Raw genomic sequence first — 20,840 nt, forward strand, 5'->3', positions numbered from 1 at the left:
TTGTTATTTCAGGAAGTACACCTCCTTCTTTATTGTCCAATCAAAACGCCTTTTTAGTTGACATCCAATCAGAGAAAAGAGGGCGATTTAAACCTCGTTGAAATGGATGTCTGTAGTAGGTTCTTGTCAATCTGGCATGCATTCCGAGCGAGTTTGTTGACCATTTGACTATGGAACCAGAGTCGAGAATAGATACGGATGTACACTTTGGTCCTTACAGGGCAACAAAGCTGGTTTGTTTTGTTTATTTGTTTATTTGTTGGGATCTAGAATTTTTTTGTCATAAACGAAGTTCGAGGCTCAGGCTGCGAAAACATGGCTTTTTGAACTCTTGTTTATTGGTGTGTTTCAACTGACAACTGTTTGTAGTTTTTGTCATCGCTAATGTCAATGACAGTATTTTGTTTAAACCTGCTTCTCTTTGTTTTAGATCATATTTTAATTTAAAACTAGGATCTATTGTATAAACCATACAAATGTACAATATGTAATCTCATTTATAAATGATTTCACAATTTTCAGCAGTGGTTAGCATGAGTTTAATATTTTAAATTGTAAGTTGCAATCTCTTGAAAGTAGTAATAATAATAACTTTAATGAGAGGAATTATTATTATTTGAATAATTTAGAATTAGAACTACATTAATTTTCTTACTATATTGCAGACCATATTTAAATATCCTTTTAAAAATAATACCATTGACATCCCAAGCTGTTCACATAACGACAAAAACATGAATATATTTATGGAAATTCTATTCTACATTTTTCAGCTACAGTAATTGAAACAAAATAGATCGCAATCAATTATTGTAAAAATCAACAATGTGGACATATAACAAATCCATTCTAGTAAACAAAAGTGAAGCACCCTCCAGTAAACAAGAAAAATTGCACATTTTAAGAACAATTGGCAAATTTTATTTTAATTTAGCAAAATAATTTAATGTAATAATTGATATTTTGCTAGAAAATAACTGCGCTTCTACAATTTTTTAACATGAACACATAATTTGGTGAGCTAGCTTCATTGCATAAGAGTTTGTGAAATCAAGTGACACTCGTCACGCTTGAAAACATAATCACTGCAATGTGATCTACTTTACTGATAGCCGGTTTTTGCCGCTGGATTAAAACTGTTGCAGTCAGTTGAATGGATTATATTTTTGTTTATAACTTTATTTGTAGCAGAATTTACTTTCATGTAGGCAGATTCACAATCACCATATATGTGAGCACTTTGCCTATAGGTGGCAAAAACCTTTCAAAAATGCTGTTCATGTACAGTGTTCGAGATTAACGGTATCCTGATATCCCAGGGATACCAGAATTTAATTTTGGATACCAGACTTCAAAAACCCAGTACTTATCCCACCGGGATACCATATAATACTAAATTCTCAGGTGGGATACCAGATTTTGAAATGTTAGTATCCAACTGGGATACTGGTCAAAAAATTTAATCTCGAACACTGATGTAGATGTTAAATTCTTAAATTCGAGGCCTGGGAATTCACAAGTGCACTTAGGGTCTACACGTTATTTCTGCTAACAAAATATAAAAAGATACTAAAAGATGTTTCACAGAAATAATGTGATATAAATAAATTGTTTGCTTATAAGTAGTTTTTTTTTCCTCTTTCATGTCCAATTGTCTCCCTGGTAATGAAACTGCCTAATCATAAATAATTTGAAATAAGGAAGATGACAAAAATGCTTTGAGTTGGATGAAAATGGACAGTTTTTGTTTGCATGACATCAAGTGAGGGACTGTTTACGGTGATGATGAATTAAGTAGATGGGTGCCAACAGAATTAGGGGTCTTATACGATAAACAAGGTTTTTTGTGAATTTACTTAATAGTAGTATTGTTCATCTTAAAATTTTATTTCATTGTTTACTGGGTGTTTTTTATTTTTTTACACAATTTGATCTGGGGATTTTTTTCTCTTTTTTTTTGTTTCAGACAACAGAAATACATGTAACTGTAATTATGTTTCATTCTGAATCAGATGTTAACTCTTTTTGTCAAATATTTAAAATAACAACAAAAAGAAGAAGAAGAAAATTTTACTTGTTAAATTTCTTTTTTCAATATAACAGGCCATAGGATTTCAAACTTCATGGGAAACACTTTTTGGTTCCGTGCGTTGTGGTCATGGGAACCCATCTGAAACGGTATATTATTTTTGTTGAATAGTTGTACTCTATATATAATAATAATGGGAAACAAAATTTCAGTTCCGTGATTTTAGTGACACGGTACTGGAAATGATCGTTACCATGAAATACGAAGGCCTGTATAATATATGAGGGATTTTTGTTTTTTGCAGTGGAATGATGTCGTTGCAACATTCCGTATGGGAATGCCACAAGGTCGACATAAGCGTTACATGAGAACACATGAAAATTGTTTTGTGGCAACACAAGCAGTGGATTGGCTGCACAGATATTTAAAGGGAAATCCTAACTTTGGTCCAGAAGTAAATCGGTATACACAATTTTACATGTGTTTTATTGGTCATTATCATGTTCATCAGTGTATGTAAATGCATTTGTCTACTATTAAATGTCAGGTTTTGTTTCTAATTGGGTTAACTGGACCCCTCCTTCCCTGGGTAATTATTTTTGAACCCTGTAGTCACCTCAGATACAGATGATGTAATAAATTCATGAAATCCAGTAGGGGGTCTTCCCATTTCTTTCTTTGTAAGTTTATCTAATCCTTTGACACATGTATGCTTACATCTCCTGGGCACTGTGTCTGACCTTTTGAGAGACTTCTGTTACTGGAGAAGTCTTTCATGGCCCTCCAGCATGTACAAGTAATAAACTGTCAGTTGATGGTGGTTACAGCATCAGTCAATTACAGTGTAGTCACCCAGGGTGCCTGCTTTGTTGTTTACTGTTTGTGGTAGTAATTGGAGCTTGGGGTGTTTGATTTTTCTCACAGTGGTAACTCTTTGCATCCATGTGTTAGGTAATTGCTGTAATAACAATGGTCAATGGCCACATCTTGTTGTGTGTGCACGTCATAAAACTGTTCTTCCTTGGAAACTATTTTTTCTTATAAATAATAATAACACATTTGTAATAATCAGTCAGTAAATTAATTTTGTATCAGTACATTTGCACATTATTTAAAGATTATCTATGGGTAAGAGCTTTAATTTATAATGATGTCTACGCTATATATTATTCTGGGCTCAAAATAGAGACCTGCGAAAAGGAGCCCATTTTTTTTGTAAATTATACATATACATATATATGTCACCTGATTAGGATAATGAATGAATGAATGAATGAATGAATGAATGTTTAACGACACCCCAGCACAAAAAATACATCGGCTATTGGGTGTCAAACTATGGTAATGCAAATAAATAAAGTGATGATCAACATCAATATAAAAATTCAAGGTTTAAACAAAAACAGTGTAAAGAACTGTGCAAAAATACAAATACAAATATCACAGAATTTTACGGACACCGAATTTTACTCTAAACTTCAATTTGTGCTGTATTGGCCATTCTCAAAGAGAATGTTACACCCCTGCACCACGATGAGGTTACAGCACGCGCAGGGGATTATGATAATGAAGTAAAAATGTATTTACTAATTTAGCTATTTTATCATGTTCAATTTGGGGGTTTTAATGTTCATCTTGTTGTTTTGCAACAGATTAAAAGCAACAACTCTGTGCTGTTTGTTTACCTCATTTAAAGTAGATATTATAGTTATGAAACTCATTCATTTCAACTTATTTTTGTGCTTATATCCAATTGAGGTTCAAGCATACTGTTCTGGGCACACACTCGGCTATCTGGGCTGTCTGTCTAGGACACTGAGTTAGTGGTTAGTGAAAGAGAAGAACCATTGAGCCCTGAAGAACTCGCTCTGGGTTGGAGCCGGTACCAGGCTGCGAACCCTGTACCTACCAGCCTGTAGTCTGATGGCTTAACCACTGCGCCACCGGTGCCGGTTATCAAAACTCAATGTCTCCTTTGGTATTTAACAGTCCAGATGTCAAGTGATAAAGAGTCTAGACAATGAGTCGCCTACGGCAATTCATCTTGTTTAATAGTGCATGACATTAATTAGCATTATTTACACTGAGGCTCCAGGGGCAATCTCCAAATAATCCAGTGTCCTGTTTTCTAAAGTTACTTTTAACACCTACCTGTATGACTTTGAGTAGTTGCCCTAAAGACAAATAGGGATTCTTTCTGGCAAAGCAGATAAAATGTGTTTGTAAATTAAACAATGCTCAATGTAGATTCACTTTTTTAAACATTTTGTTTTCTTAAATGAAGAATGTAAAATAGTTTTTTCCCCTAATTTCCATCTCATTATTTCATGGCCTGTTTTTGGTTTTCATAAATTAATGTGTGTTTTTTTCAAATTATTATTATTATTAAAAAACAACGGACAAGTTGACTACAGCTGATATTTAGTCAATTGTACGCAAATTGCTTGTGCCAAATAAAACTGCATACACGATGGATAGACAAACAGGTAATTCCTACGGTTTGTGGATTCCATAATCATTTGATAGCAATTTCTAAAACATTTCAAATTTAATACTCTGCTATCATATATGTATGATATTTACAATAAACATTTTCTTTTTAATGTAGAGGACAAACTATTCAGTTGTTGAAGAAGTTTCACAAGTCTGGTGTTTTCGAAGATGTATCTCACTCCAAACATAGTCACTTGGAATTTTCAGACAATGGAAGACTCTACAGGTTTGAATGAATTTATTTTTAATTGATCCACACATGATCCAAAGTTTGACTCCACAATATTTTCAAGCACATCAAGTTTACAATTGTGGTTGTTTGGCTGAAGCTCACCTGTTACACCGTTATCTAAACCTTGTTAAATAACCACAATAACATAGTAATCTAATATTCTATAAATATCTAGGAATAGGATTGTGATATCTTGAACCAGTTCACATTTCACCTGTGTCAAAGGTCACAGTTACAAAAAATTGAAATTACAATGTCTTATCCAGTCTCCATGAAACATCAGCAGCAGGAATAGAATTTTGGATGCAGTTTATAATATTATTGCCAAACTGTGATGTTATTTGCAGCATTTCTGATGCCTTGACCGGCCTCGGTGGCGTCGTGGCAGGCCATCGGTCTACAGGCTGGTAGGTACTGGGTTCGGATCCCAGTCGAGGCATGGGATTTTTAATCCAGATACCGACTCCAAACCCTGAGTGAGTGCTCCGCAAGGCTCAATGGGTAGGTGTAAACCACTTGCACCGACCAGTGATCCATAACTGGTTCAACAAAGGCCATGGTTTGTGCTATCCTGCCTGTGGGAAGCGCAAATAAAAGATCCCTTGCTGCCTGTCGAAAAAAGAGTAGCCTATGTGGCGACAGCGGGTTTCCTCTTTAAAACAGTGTCAAAATGACCATATGTTTGACGTCCAATAGCCGATGATAAGATAAAAAATCAATGTGCTCTAGTGGCGTCGTTAAATAAAACAAACAAACTTTTTTTTTTCTGATGCCTTGTTTCATTTTATGTGACTTGAGATTGAACAAAATTGTGTTTTCCACTCTCCATCACCTTATCTGACAAAGTTCACCAGTCCCATTTATGTGACACATTTTATTAACGTTGAATTGTTAAAATTGGCAGACATAAACATGTGCATGTTTATATTTTAGCATTTAAAAACAAAATTGTTTACTTAGGTTTAGAGATACATCCCCAGCTAGACCATTGAGAAGTGCACTGGCTCCCAGGCCTACAGCTAATTACGTGAACACGCGTGCTGGAGAGAAAACACGCACAAAAGCGGGCAGCAAACTAAATGCGACAATGCCAGCAAGTGGAGTCCGGGAATGTAGACTAGTTGCCAGAGTTCTTTCTGTTAACGATGTGCAAGATGTCTGGAAAAACATTACCCTTCATAGGTATTGTAGTTGGTTTCTTTAATTTCTTATTTGACCTGAATATTAATTTTAATATTTAACTTTATATATCTCACAGTAAAAATATATCCTTTTTATGATATGCATTTTGATTTTGAATGGGGGCGGGATTTAGCTTAGTCGGTTGAATGTTTGCTTGAGGTGCTTGCATCGAAGGATCAAACCACATTGGTGGATATATTCAATTGATTGGGTTTTTTTTCCTCATTCCAACCAGTGCACCACAACTGGTCAAAGGCTGTGGTATGTGCTATCCTGTCTGGGTAAATGCATATAAAAGATCCCTTGCTGCATTAGGAAAACTAGTGGGTTTCCTCTGATGACTACGTGTCAGAATTACCAATAGACCTCTTTCACATTCCACTGCGCATGTCTGTTTTGCGGAGCAACTTGTCAACGCTAACCATGAACTCACGCGATATCTTGCAAAAATAGCCCTGTTTACAAGTTTGGGGCATAGACAATGGGAGGCCACGCAATAGGAATGTGAATATCTCCATGATTACTTATTTTATCAGTAGGGAACCCAAAAATTCTGTCGACATCCAACAAAGACTTATTGGAGACATTTGTGAATTATTTCTTATCATGAAATAACAATATTTTGTTGTTAACGCCCGGGAAACCATCGGTTTGGATCGGCACACAATAATAATCGGATATGGGCTGAAATAATATTAATGTGTGCCCGCATGTATGTATGCAGATATTTATTGTATTTAACATGATTTAAATATTTATAAAGCATTATATGTAGCATTGATGAGTAGTTGTACAACTGTCTTTTTTTCTTTTTTTTATGAAACGATAAGGGGAAAATAGAGCTGTGATAAATGTCTATGTGAGGTAGGGGTTTTGTTGTTTTTTTAGGTGGGGGGGGGGGGGGGTATTTTATTAAATTTTAAATATTGATACATGTGGAGAATTAAACATCACTGGAAATCTGCGTGAATATTTAACTATAATTCTAATTGTTAAAAGTAGCAAACACTTTCCACTTAAGTTAATTTTATTGTATGAATCTTAATTTTCGTTGTTAAAACCCTTGACAGGCGGCTTCAGAGACTTTGTCTAAGTTTCACTGCTTTTGGTCTCACACCATTCTCATGTAAACTTTAGTAGACCTTTTTTGCAGTCATTTTACCATGTGATACAAATATGTACATTAGTCGCTAGAGATTCACGTTCATGACAACTGTCGATCATGCCCGCGCCGCCCCCCCCCCCCCCCCCCCCCATTTTGTAAATAGCCTGGATACAGTCAAATTTGGCAAGGGATGTTACTCTTCTTGCACGGTGGGAATGTGAAAGAGGTGTATTGTTTGACATCCAATAACTGATGTTTAATTAATCAATGTGCTCTAGTGGTGTCGTTAAACAAAACAAACTTTTGCTGTGAAAATGTTTTAGTTTATAACAAAGCCTATAAGTTTTGTGAAAAAACAAACAAATGTCCAGTTATTTTCAATTATTGATTGCACATTAATTGTTGTGTGCATATTTTAGAAAATAAAAAAAAGAATCAGTTGATCTGAAGTTTAAGAAAATGTCTTGTATTTTTTTCTAATCCATAGGTTACAGAAATGTTTGGGAAGCAATGTGAGCACCAGTTTGTCAGAAATACTGGATAGTGGTTTAGTGAATGGTCAGAATATCTTACACAACTCTCTCTATGTGAACAAGAGTGGAGTGGTCACCAACATCAAACCTCAGGGTAAGAATCTGTTTGGTAGCGAATGATGCTACATAGTCTAGTGATTTTTAAACAAAGGGGTTGAGATCTTTAATTGATGCAATTTTATGGTAATCTGGGAATTAATAGATTGGTTTATAGCTTCTTCTTTTTTGAAGGTACATGTATAATTGGCTATTCACAATTAGCATTTTCTCAAGTGTTCAAACTTTTCACAAAGCATAGAGATATTGAGTTGACATTTTGTGTATAGATTTATCATGTACTGTATAAATTGATCATGTTTGACATTCATAGAAAATGTACCTATTTTCGATGGAGTTATGACCCTTGAACTTAGGAGATATAAACATTTGTTTTTCGATGCCTGAAGATATTGATATGAAATGTTGTCTATGTCTTTATCATGTACTGTTACTGATCAAGTTTAATTTATATGGTGATTTACCCTCTTTTCACAAAAGTATGACCCTTGAATTTAGGATATACAAAAAACATTTGAGTTTGGTAGGGGACATGTATTAGCAGTACTCTCATAATGCCTGTTTAAATATTATTTTGTGACAATGGTAGGCGAGACATTTTTGTTCATCATGTAATTGGTAGGATTTTTTATGTGAATCATTTCTTTACTATTTACATGTGTAGATGAATGCATTTGAACAATTTACCACTACACTATATAACTGTGTTTTGTTTGTAGATCAGTTACCACACTGGGCAATGTCTGCTATGAAATGTCTTGCTCGTTGTAAGTAATAACATTTTGATTCCATCTCAGTACGAATGATTTGATTATATTAGCACGCCTGAATTAATAAAATAATAAAAAATGCTATTCTCTAGTTTCAGCCTTAGCAACTGGATTATAATAATTTATTCACAATTCTTGTTGCTTCATATTTAGCCCAAAACCACTAAGTTGTCTTTTGACATTACCTTGTTACATGTATCCTTTTTGACATGTATAATTTTTCAGTGTTTAGGTTAAAACCTATAAAATATCAATTTGGTGAATTTTCTACGAAAACCTGTCACCAAATTCAAGTTTCATTTAGCCAAACATCAAAAATGGTGGTACATCTATTATCAACAGAAGATTTTCGAATTAGCTTTTTGGCGAATTAGTAATGAAATATATTTGGCAGGTTCAACTTTAATTCACATTTGGCGATTTGGCAATCGACTGTGTTAACCTTGATTTCAATTGATTACAGGGCCAGAACAAGTGGACAATAGTCTTCCCAGTTATCCTGGCTTTGAAAGAGATGTGTTTGGAGTTGTCAAGGATTATTTCCATAGCTTGCCAGAGCCTCTCATGACTTACGATATGTATGAAGTGATCACAAATGTTTATGGTGGGTCTAACTTATTAATAATAGCTGACACCAATTTGTAAATTTTATTTTTGTTAGCAAAAAATACAAGCATCAACACGGTAGTAAGGGTTTAAAATGTATTACAGATTACTAGTCGTTTTTGTTTTTAATTGTGCTTAAATGTTTGTGTTTAGTATTCTTAATCTAATGTAAGTGTGTTTGTTTCAAATATATGCAAAAAATAACAGATATCAGGGGTGGAGACAGTACTATGCAAGTAAAAATATTGACAAGTTAAAATTTTTACCTACCCGTCCAATGAGTGAATCTTCTGACTGATTATGAAAATAAAGCATTTATTTTCCAATGAATCCATGATTCCAGTGTCACAGTTGTGAGTTGCCTCACGTTATTTAGAACAATGATGTACTGCATTATCTCTTTTCTCTGTTGTTTCATAACACGTAATATTCTCAGCTTCTGTGCTGCAAGCCGTGGTTACATTTTTATATAACAGAATTGTGCTACTAGTTGATGGACTGGTAGAAATTCTGGCAGACTATCAAATTTTAATTGGTACTGGACTGGCAGACTAGTGAGATATTTTCCATTTGTGCATTTGTAAATATATTTAATATGCACAGTTTTGGAATAGTGATTTATTGTTGTGATTGTGATTATTCTATTACTGTGTTTAAAGGCATATTGTCACAGACCACTGACCTATTTAATGGTCTAACAAAGTATTACCTGAACAAATATAATTTGATTTGTCCCTAAATGTAGGTTATTCAACCATCTTCATAACCATCATACTCCATTTATTAATGACATTTTGTAAAATGGTTCATAATTCAAAAACTAAAATTGCAAAGAAGGGATGACATGGATTTCACACCATCATGGTTCAGTTACGGTGATGCGATAACTAGATTTTGTTGCCAACAATTAATGTAATTTTTTATTTATTATCCATTTTTAGAGAAATAAGGTCCTTAAATCTGTGATAGTATGCCTTTAATATGTCCATAAAGCTGTAAGTTGTTTTAAAATGTGTACTTTCAGTAAAGATCCTTTGTAAAAACAAAATGTTTTTTTTACTTTTTGTCTTTTTTGCATGGTTTGCATGCTGCTTGTGTATAACAGTTCTAGCGAAAAACCACCTTCCAAGACACTCATCACCAAATATTGGCAGTACAAGAACAACATCGGGGATTTGGTCTTGCTCATCCCTCGAGAACCTGCTAATGGAGATTGTAAGAAATAACGGAACTGAACGTTCCACATCGAGACAATATTCTAGTCACCTCAGTGGATGTAGTGGTAGTTTTAATCTGTCTCACTTCTACCCTGTCGCAGAGAGCACTGCCAGCGAAGGCTGGAGGAGGAGCAATTCCATGGCCGACCTTGCTGTCACACGTTATGAAACTGCTTTTGGACCTGAAAATCGGATCATTACCAGAGTTTTCTATTCGAATGGAGTCTCCACAGATTACGGCCACTGTAGTTTTGGAGTGGATGAGGAGTTCATGCCCCTGGAGACTCATTTTGATCTTACACCCAATGGTGTGGTCAACAACTCGTCTGCTAAGAACAATCAGATCAACTTTACACGTGCAAAATCTTTTGAGAAAATAGACAGTATTGACACTTCATCTAAAAATGGAAGGGAGCAGTTACATATGGGGTCTCGGTCATCAGCTCCGAGTGGCTACCCAGACACGCCGGTTTCGTCTCACAACTATAATTCCCGAGGTGAATCTCGACACAGTTTATCTTTCAAGTCTTGTCGTTCGGTGGAAAAGTCATGCAGTTCTCAACATAGTGCTTCATATCAACCTATTTTGGATGGTTCTAAATTGCGGACATCTAGATTCAGCCTTAGTGTGTCTTCGCCCAACCTCCCACGGTCCTCTGGGCCGGCCTCACGGACACACTCAAGCATACATAATGGTACGAGTAAAGTGAGTGCCAGCATGATTGATCTGACTCCACAGAAATCCAGACGTGATGGTCCCTCAACACATCACTGGAGGAAGTCGGCATGCCTTGATTGTGAGATCATTTTATTTGGCTTTCATGGTTAATTTTTCTTCTTTTCATATTTCATATTTATTTTTTGCCATTACACACTGAATTATCTTTAATAAAATAGTGATTTCCGTGAAGCAAATAAAAAGAAATATTTCGTTGCAAATTCATTTTATTCCAGTTAACAGATTTTATTATTTGTTAATGTCATTTCTGTATTAATAAATTTTTTGTTTCAATTTCATTCCTCTACGTTTTAATAAATATATAAATTCTCTTTTTGCTAATTTAACAGTAATATGCTTTCATTGCTGGATAAATAAAAAAAACTTCAGCAGGCCCTTTGAGCATAATAATGGCATGGATTGTTAAATTCTTATCATGTGGTTCACATTTAACCATATAACTTCTCTACCTGTTAAATTACATTTCGTTTATGTTTATAATAAAAATGTACCCATACAAATATTTTCAGTAGTGCAGGCCCTGCAGTCTGAGGATAAAACGCGCACTGCACTGAGTCTCGTGTGTCTGCTATTGCCGCCAGCCAACAGACGCAAACTTCAGCTTCTTCTCAAACTCATGTACAAGATGAGTAATAATCCCAAACTGCGGCTCAATGAAGAACAGTCTACAAGAGATCTGGTGAGTATTGGGTGCACAACTAGTTTGTACGAAAATCTGTTGCATATTTGATATTCAGTAAATGTTTTAAATTTGTTTCACTGGCAATATTTGTATTCCACAGGCAATAATATATTTGTTATTTCACAGGTGGCAATATATTTGTTATTTCACCAATGGTAATACATTTTATATTTCACATGTGATAATATGCTTTATATTACACAGGTGATTTTATATTTCACATGTGATATATGGTTTATATTTCACAGATGATCAGTGTATTCTACATTTCATAGGTAATCAGTACATTCTATCGCTGCATTTTGAGCTCCCATGAAGAGGCTGACTTGGATGAGATGCTGGTGCTACAGATTGTTGGGTTTCTCCTTGACAACCATGCTGAGGTTTTGGGTGTACCCACCGTACTGAAGACACATGTCGAAGAAAGGCTCAAAGACATGCAAAAACCACAGGTTAGTTTGGTGAAAATAAAATATTGGTATTATGACATTGTCATCCTCGCTGTAACTGATTGTAATATGTAGTATTTATTGGTATTGTTGGTATTTGAAACATCAAGAAATATTTATATAGTGAATCAAACATGATTATGGTTAATTTAATATCTTTTATAGTATTTAGATATTACAAAAATAAAAGAGGAATATACCATACACATTGCTACAAAAAAAAGGAATATGCCATACACATTGCTAAACGTTTGTTATAATATTTCTTAAAATTAAGATATTTATGTTAGTAATTTTAGTTAAATTATGTAAAGGTATAAAAAATACAGTTCGCTTGATTTTAGTAAATTTTTCATTGCATTAGAATATATTACAAATTAATAAAAATTAGTCTTTTGCAGTAATATGTTACACGGAGTAAAGCTTATACAGTATTTTTGTAATGGCTGTTCATATGTGCATTTTGACAGTACTGTTTCACCTACATTTATTGGTTTGATATACTAACATCAACCTGATAGGCATCAGTATATAGATGTATCAGATTTAACTTTGTACTACGAAGAATGTGTTGTAAGTAATTATTTCCTGTATTGTGATTATGCTATTTCATTTCAATATATATTGCATACATTTTAATCGAGACATTTTAGTACATATAGTTGTGTTCATAATTTATATATTCAAGACATATTTAAAAATCTTAGGTTGATCTGTTAAAGAAGCTCTCGTCTTGGGGTGAGGGGGTTGGAGGTGTAATCTAATCTGAATACCAATAGTTACACAATTTTATTTTGTCCTAAATCATCTCAAAACTAGCAGGCAGTAAGAATGAAAATCTGATACATCTGTCTTATAGTTTGCAATTTAATAGTACCGTATACTTGCACTTGCATTACAGTATATTTACTAAACTAGATGTATGTAATCAGATGCACTTTATTTGCATTTTGTTGCATATTACAATTATATAATTATTATAACATGTATATAATGCCACTATACCTGTATATAATCATGCTTTATATGTCTTCTGTATAAATATATATCTATGCATATAAATAGCATGAAAGAAGGGGTTTATAATCATGCTTTATATGTCTTCTATATAAATATATATCTAATATATATCTATGAGTATAAATAGCATGAAAGAAGAGGATTTCAATACTTTCTTAAACTAATTTTTAGGCTGTATTTGATTTAAAAAAAAATTATTTTGGACTACTCATGAATAGACATGTTTTTACCAACTGATACCTGTGGGGTAGGGATTCTGTAATTCATATTTTATATCTGGTGTGTCCACTACATTTGTTTTCCTATAGGTCATTTGTTTGGGGGTTTTGTGGGGAGAGTTATATGTAAAATAATTTTGGGGAAAATCACATGTAATGGCAATATGAAGGTTCAAGCATTCTTCAAAGTTCAATATTTTAAAATAATGTATATTTACAATTAATTTTTCTGAGTTGAAAAATCTGCCTTCTATTCAGAAATAATAGATTCAAATTTGCTACAGTTTTTGTTTATACTTGCAGTTGAAAATTTGGAAGTACAGTTTTAACCTGATTTAACAACTCATATTTGGCTTGTTTTCTTCATCTGATACATGTTTGAAAGAATGTTTTTGCAACATTATATAGTTTTGTTCATTACTCGTTTTATTTTATTTTATTTTTAAAAAGACGTTAAATTGTGTTTTATAAAAGTTATCAGGATTGGTGTTTATCCCCTTTACTTGTTTTTGCTCAAGCTTGTGGGGCTTTTTTTCTTTTTTTTTTTTTTTGGTTTGCTTCTGCTAAAAAAAAATTGCGGCACTTTCTTGTTTGTATTATGTTGCAATTATTAACTCTGCTAACACTTTGATTAAGATGGACATATTAAACTGATATAACAATCTTTTCATGCTTGGTTAATTGCTTTTAATTAAAAAATCAATATATATAGTTAAAATTACAACAGTATGTAATACATGTAGACCAGACTTGCTATAAGGAAGATGTTTTAAATATTTAATATATTTAATTCGTAGCAACAATATTGAATACAAATTAAATTGTGAAGTATTTTCAAAAAGCATTTATAGACTTCTTTTAAACTTCATAAAAATAATGTGTCAAGAATTAAACTTTAGTGTATTCATCTGGTATTGTATAATTTTGTAACAATAATTGAGTCAATTAGAGATATATTTAATAATAACAGTACTAGGAGATGTACTATAACAATTAAAGTTACATTCTCTGGTTACCATATTATAACATCATGTACAAATATGAAATACAAGCTCAAATGCACTTTTAAAAAACTCATGAGTGTTTGCTATGAACGGAGATTATCAAAAGTATACGCTTGATTCGTCGCCTGTGCCGCCATAGCTTGGCAAAGCACAAACAATAGCCTGTTGTCAGTTTCAGTTAACACGTGCGTTTGCCAATTTCAAATTGTAGGGTTCGTCTCAAAAAATTGAAAGAGAAATCTTGCGCTGTACGAAGAACGTTCGGTTGAGGATACAGTACTAGTCTTTCGTTAAAACCGGTTTGATCTTGACAACGTATTATCGACAATCGTACCTTCCTATTTCAGAATTAATATTTTATAAAGTGTTAGTAGAACTTTCAAAGTTTAGTTTGTATACTAGTAACACATTAATCATGTATATATTTTTTAAATAAAATACACTAAAGTAGAAAATGAACGTTTTCACTTCTTTATTTTACGTGTTAAAATCGACAATTCAAATAAATATTCTTTTGTTTGGAAAGGGTAAAGTTTGGGGGGGGGGGGGGGGCATCAAAGTTCGAGCATATTGATTTAATAATCATTCGACGCCATACAAGCGTAAATAAAATGTGTTGAGTGCGTCGTTAAATAAAACATATCCTATCCTTCCTTCCATCTGCTGTTGGATGTCTAACATTTGGTAATTTTGACATATAATCTTAGAGAGGAATCGGGTGCATGTGCAGGGGGATGGTATTGGAGATCGAAACCCTTACTTGCCCAAGCTTAAAAAAAATTGAAATGTATTTTCTAGGGGAGCATGGCCCCATATAAACTTCGCTTAACACAGTCTATAACCCCAACCCCACTGAAATCCCTGCACACATGCCTTGGAAACCCGCTACATTTGTTTTTAGCAAAGGATCGTTTATATGTACCATCCCACAGACAGGATATCACATACCATGGTCTTTTATATACCCGCCGATGGGGATCGATCCTAGACTGACCACGCATTTCCAGAAAACACCTTTTTAGGTCTAAGTAATGAATAAAAATAACATATAGTCTTGAAAACTGTTACATAAATCGAACACAGTACCCTCTTCCTCTACCCCTAGAGCGTTACGTAATTAGTAACACCCCTTTACATGTAACGCGCATGCCAACAGCTGGCCACTGTCAAAATTTCAAGGCAAATCCCCCACCCACGGACCCCTCGAAAGGCGTTGTACCATACCTCTATGGATATAAATATGTTTTGGAGATATAAGACGACCCCTCAATCAAGACAGTTAAATTTGTTCAAAAATTGCGAAATCTCACGTGATCTTTTGTTGGGGAATCCCACACTTGTGATAAGCCAATGAAAACCGAGATCGGAAGGAGCCCGTCAAATACTGGCTTTGATTTTGACCTGGATACGCCAGCGTAGTGAAACCAATGTGGAGTGCGGCGTCATATATGCACGAAACGTAATTGGATTTTCTGTTCTATATGCTTAAATAATAAAAATATTCCAGATACTGCCGCTTTAATAATGTCACTGGTTAGTACATCAATTCATTACTGAAACCTTTGTTCAGTTACTAAATTTTTACATTGAGTTTTAATTAATATTTTCTCTTTTGCAACTGGAAAAATACCAGTTTTAACTCTTAAAAAAAAAAAATCAGCATCTTATTAAGTCTTTTTAAAATATATCAAAAGCAATTTATACATAGAATATGTGTGTAGTTCTAATGAAGCTCTAATGTCAGGATTAGGCTAATAATTTGTATGTGTAAGTAATTACGTCAAACAGTCCTGAGGAAGATTTTTTTAATTCTCAAATATAGAATTTTGTACCATTGTAGGCTCCTTCATCTTCTAGTGAGCCCAGTGGTAGGACATGTAAGTTGTATGCAAATGGCGTCTTCTCATAGCATCCTACTAAAATAGTATGTTCCCTTAATCACTTCTAACATCAATATTCTCTCAGTACTAAACTGTAGATATTATTAATTGTAAATAACAGCTTGGCATACACATCAACATACTGCCATCCTATTATTTGTTAACAAAGTCAATAGCATGTCTATATTTATTGTACTAACAATAATAATTACAGGATGATGAATAAAAACTAAATTGATGTAATCTTATTTGCTTGTGAATGTAGAGCTACTAAGGAAGCATGTGTTGCTTGTGTATTTTGAGTATTATTTGAGCTGCCAGTATAGTCATGTGTATCAACATAGTTTCATAGATTAGCTCCAGTTTTTCACCCTAAAATTGAAAACCAAGCACAAAAACATATTTAATAGTGACAGTGGAACAGGGAACAAACTCATTTTAATTTTGCTTTTATAAGGGATGTCACTTTATGATTGATGAATTTGTACACTGGATGGTATTGAGTGCTGAAAAGTTAATCTGGGTTATATCAGAATTTCTTGATAAATGTATTTTTCGGCCTTAAAAATATACTGAACAGACCAGTTTTAACTTTTTTTTAAATTAAATTTTTTGAAAGTAATTTTTGCAAAGCAACCAGTAACCATGTCAATCACATGTCTATAAAAAGAATTTCTTAAATGTATTACAAATTGACCTGAGCAACTATTTTGTGATACTTTCATAGGTGGGTGATTAACTATTGATACCAATGTTTCTAGGGTGTTATGAGCTGGCAGCTCTTAGCATGCAGCAGTTGTTTGTATTTTGTTTTCATTTAATGTGATTTGAATTTTTTTGCTTACAAGCTATGTGAGCGTGCACTACATGTAAAGGGGATACAACCGGGCAGCAGTTCATCTTGTATCGTGAGTAATTCACAAGGACAGTACTATGGCAGACTGGCCTGGTCTACAATTAGAACACAAAAATTATTTAAAAATCCATGATAAATGGAGATTAATACTATCTAGTGTTAAACTGTAAATAAATATTGCCCAAAAATATTTTCTTTTGTAGTCTTTCTAATGCATGTTATTAATCCAAAGGATAAACCATAAACTGGAAGCTTCATAATATTGCAGATAGTTTTGTTTAAGGTATTGAATGTAAATTTAAAAAAAAAAATTTTTTATGCAGTTCTGTATCAGTCCCTGGTAGGCAGCAACATTTGGAGTTTTAAGAATATAAAAAATAATTTAAGTGGTCAACTCAAACCAGTGGAATGTTAAGCCTAATGGTCCAGGAAACGGCATTATCTTGTACTATGCAGGTTAATAGATTTTAATGAAATTACGTATAGAGATGCAGAATCCCCGGTAGTGCACGCTAATCACTCTGAGCTACTTGCTGACGAGTGGCGTGTCTCTGCCGATTTCAGATTGTGTACTCACCAGGCGATCCGTCGCAATTACATTATTGTAAGCAGGTAACTACTCGGGAGTACAACCGCCAGAAGGTGTGCAATTCTCAAGGAGCACTGAGGGACCTGCTTGATGAGATCATCAATGACGAGGCCATGTCGAACAAGAACAAGAGAAAGAGACTCAAACAAGTTCGTTTTACAAGCTAGTTTTAGTTTTAAATGTGTTCACAGCTGCTGCAGTTGAAAAACTAGTATACCACATTGGAAATGTAATTTCAGACTTAATGGTTGTGGTTTTATTAATGTGTCAAACAAAAATTGAAAAACAGACCTAACTATTTAAGGGGAGCTATCACTCTGAAAAAAGTAACATTTTTATTTGACCATTTTAATCATAAATGTCCTACACTTTCATATTTGCTGTGTTTGTTTCTTGTGTTAAGTAAAATTTAACCTATGTTTTTAAGTCCAGTTTTAGTAACAAGATATCAATTTGAAACTGCTCCTCTTGTTAAAATACACTACATGACAGGTCATGAAAGATAAAAAATATCTTACATTACCATCTGTCATGGATGAGAATTTTTTTATATTTTCTACTTCAAGATATATAATTTTCAAATAATACTTTTGCTCTGGTGGTACTATTAAATAAAAATAATTTTATATTCTAGTTTCAGAAAACCTATCCAGAGTTATATGCGAAACGCTTTCCTACACAAGAGAGTGAAGATGAAGTAATGCCAGCCAAGCCCAAGATCAAACCTCCTTTGTTGGCCAAGCCTTTGATGAAATTACGAGGATTGCGATTTTAGACTCTAACTTATAAAGACTGTTGACCGTTTAATAGAAGTAATTTTGTATAAATAATGTTGTACAGCAAATGTTTAAGACTTGGCTGACTACAGGTTTGGAGTGGAGTCTGTTAGTGACTACACAAATCGTGAAATACGTGTAGTACTAAATCATGAAATATTTCCAATCTTAACATTTTCATAAATACAAAATCACTGAGCTGTTGGCAACATTAAAGTTTAGCAAGATCATTTTGTTTATTATGCTGATTGGAGTATTAATTTACCATAAGAGATTGTCTGGCCAAATTACTCTCACAAATATTTAAAACAGCTATTATTTTTCATGATAGGCAATAATATGCTAAAGTTTTTAGTATGAAATTCAAAATTGGGCTATAGTTTGTTTAAATATTTTAGTTAGTAAATTATTACTATAATTATGAATCTCACTAGATCAAATATTTTTTTTTAATGCCTTTACATTTTTTTTTACTTAGTCTGTCTCACTGTGGTTATTCTGCATACGAGAAGGCCATTCCTGATCTGTCTCACTTTTAAATTTAAAAACAAAAACAAACCAGAAACATGTTTTTGATGAAAACTGTTAGTACTGCTTGGACAGTTCATTTATGTATATCCAGTGTGTTCATGGTTGTCTAAATGTCTCATGATGTAATCATCTGGTGTGCTCCACAATTTTCATGATACGGTGACACCTGTCTACACTGAAACAACCCTAAACAGGTTATTACATTAAAAGAATTCAAGTGCTAATTATTACTGCATACTAGTTGCAATGTCATAGCTATGCCAATGATGTCAAATTGCAACTATACAGACTAGTAGCATCATAAGTGACTAGTGGCATCATATTGATGTTAAGCCTTGTGCCATAAATATAACATTAAATAATATAGCTATGTAACCATGTGGGTAATAAATGTAGTTAATGCCTGTAAAACAAACATGGATTGTGTAAATGTGGCCCATAATGTTTATCTGCCAGAAAATAATTTGAGGGTACGTAATAAAAATAAAACAGATCACACATACCCCTATTAGGTGGTTATGGGTTAGACATCTTTTGAAATTGGACACTGAATTTCATGTACTTTTACAAATTTTAAACAGTAATTCTCTTTATCATCTATCTAAAAATTATAAAAATATAGGGGCCTATCCATTAGTTTCCAACATTTTAGTGTATGTAATTTTACCATTTGTACCCTCTGACAGAAAACCTGTTGATGTCAAAGCACTGCTATTCAATATCTTGCCATATACTGTTAAGAGCTGTGTAATAATCTTGTTCTACCATGAAAGTTGCTCATTCTGTGGCCTCGGTGCACAGTTTAGCTGTCATATCTTTCATCCTTTCTATCTTAACAAACATCATATGTCTTTCATGTATAGTGTTTAATATAGCTGTTTATTTAAGATATTTAGTTCTTAATCATGTCAAGAAATGAAACAGTTTCTGATACTCAATGTTTATTCATGAAAGTGGAGCAGTAAATGTAAACCTTTATTTGTCATTTCACAAACTGGATTTTCTCAGAAACAAACCTTTTAATTTTTATGTTACCAGGAGGCTCAGCACTCAAGGTCACTTACTAGACTTGGGTTTTTTGGGGTTTTTTTTGCATATAATGTTAAATGAGTGATAGGATAGAATATGAAGGAAACCAGTCTAATTGATCATGACTGATCACCCTCCTAAACCTAATATCTGAATGATAAATATAAGAAATTTCCAAATACTAGTACATTACTTTTAAACAGTTTAGAAAGGCTGGTTGGTTTGATGAAATATTTAATAGAATAATTTTGATGTCATTCAGTGAAACTTTTTCTTAGGTTAGATATAAATCTATATGTGTATGAATACACAATAAAATGTGGTTAAATGCTGACAGCGACTTGCTCATCGGTTTCAACGTTAGTCAGAATGTAGGGTAAAATTAATATAGTTAGTAAAAAAATTCACTTCTCTTATTTATACCTTGTACACTTTGTTGAATATGTATTGTCAGAATGTGTCATTTCTTTTTGAATAATTTATTCTTAATGCTTGTAACCCTGAAAGTTTTAGTTACATATATTTAACATACCGGGTATACCAGAACACAGGAAATAAAAGTCCTCAATGCAGTGCTGTTTTGTTATTATTTTACTTTCTTATATCTCTCTCTCTCTCTCTCTCTCTCTCTCTCTCTCTCTCTCTCTCTCTCTCTCTCTCTCTCTCTCTCTTTAGTTTAACTTTCAGTAACAACATTGACTAATTTCATTGACAAACTTTTCCTCTCATTTGGGCTCACGTGTACACAGTATTATGTTGTTTAGGCCATCTAAACATTTACAAAATTGTATAGATGACTGATCATTATAGTCCGGTTCCTTATGTAATGTTCTTCAAGTTTTA

At 33.5% G+C, this 20,840-nt stretch overlaps 1 protein-coding gene across 3 annotated transcripts; it reads left to right on the forward strand.

The window, feature by feature from the left end:
• The first annotated feature begins 87 nt into the window (after nucleotides 1-87).
• Nucleotides 88-20,569, forward strand: LOC121374352 (DEP domain-containing protein 1B-like). Of its 3 annotated transcripts, none has more exons than XM_041501449.1 (12): nucleotides 88-233; nucleotides 2,334-2,491; nucleotides 4,638-4,748; nucleotides 5,715-5,936; nucleotides 7,529-7,668; nucleotides 8,351-8,398; nucleotides 8,865-9,005; nucleotides 10,113-11,021; nucleotides 11,473-11,642; nucleotides 11,921-12,097; nucleotides 17,637-17,810; nucleotides 18,296-20,569. In XM_041501449.1, the coding sequence occupies exons 1-12, from the start codon at nucleotides 171-173 to the stop codon at nucleotides 18,434-18,436; spliced, it is 2,454 nt and encodes an 817-aa protein (XP_041357383.1). In that variant the 5' UTR covers nucleotides 88-170; the 3' UTR covers nucleotides 18,437-20,569. The 3 variants fall into 3 exon arrangements, with proteins under 3 accessions (XP_041357383.1, XP_041357385.1, XP_041357384.1); XM_041501451.1 differs by having other exon boundaries at nucleotides 17,685-17,810; XM_041501450.1 differs by having other exon boundaries at nucleotides 11,476-11,642.
• Nucleotides 20,570-20,840: the final 271 nt, after the last annotated feature.

This window comes from Gigantopelta aegis, chromosome 6, assembly GCF_016097555.1.
Source record: "Gigantopelta aegis isolate Gae_Host chromosome 6, Gae_host_genome, whole genome shotgun sequence".
Classification (NCBI taxonomy): Eukaryota; Metazoa; Mollusca; class Gastropoda; order Neomphalida; family Peltospiridae; genus Gigantopelta; species Gigantopelta aegis.

Excerpts from the sequence above, each read along its gene's own strand:
- LOC121374352 (XM_041501449.1), top strand. The coding sequence starts at position 171 with ATGGAACCAGAGTCGAGAATAGATACGGATGTACACTTTGGTCCTTAC. Across the intron at positions 11,022-11,472 it reads GAAGTCGGCATGCCTTGATT|TAGTGCAGGCCCTGCAGTCT; the intron begins GTGAGATCATTT and ends AAATATTTTCAG. Across the intron at positions 11,643-11,920 it reads AACAGTCTACAAGAGATCTG|GTAATCAGTACATTCTATCG; the intron begins GTGAGTATTGGG and ends TACATTTCATAG.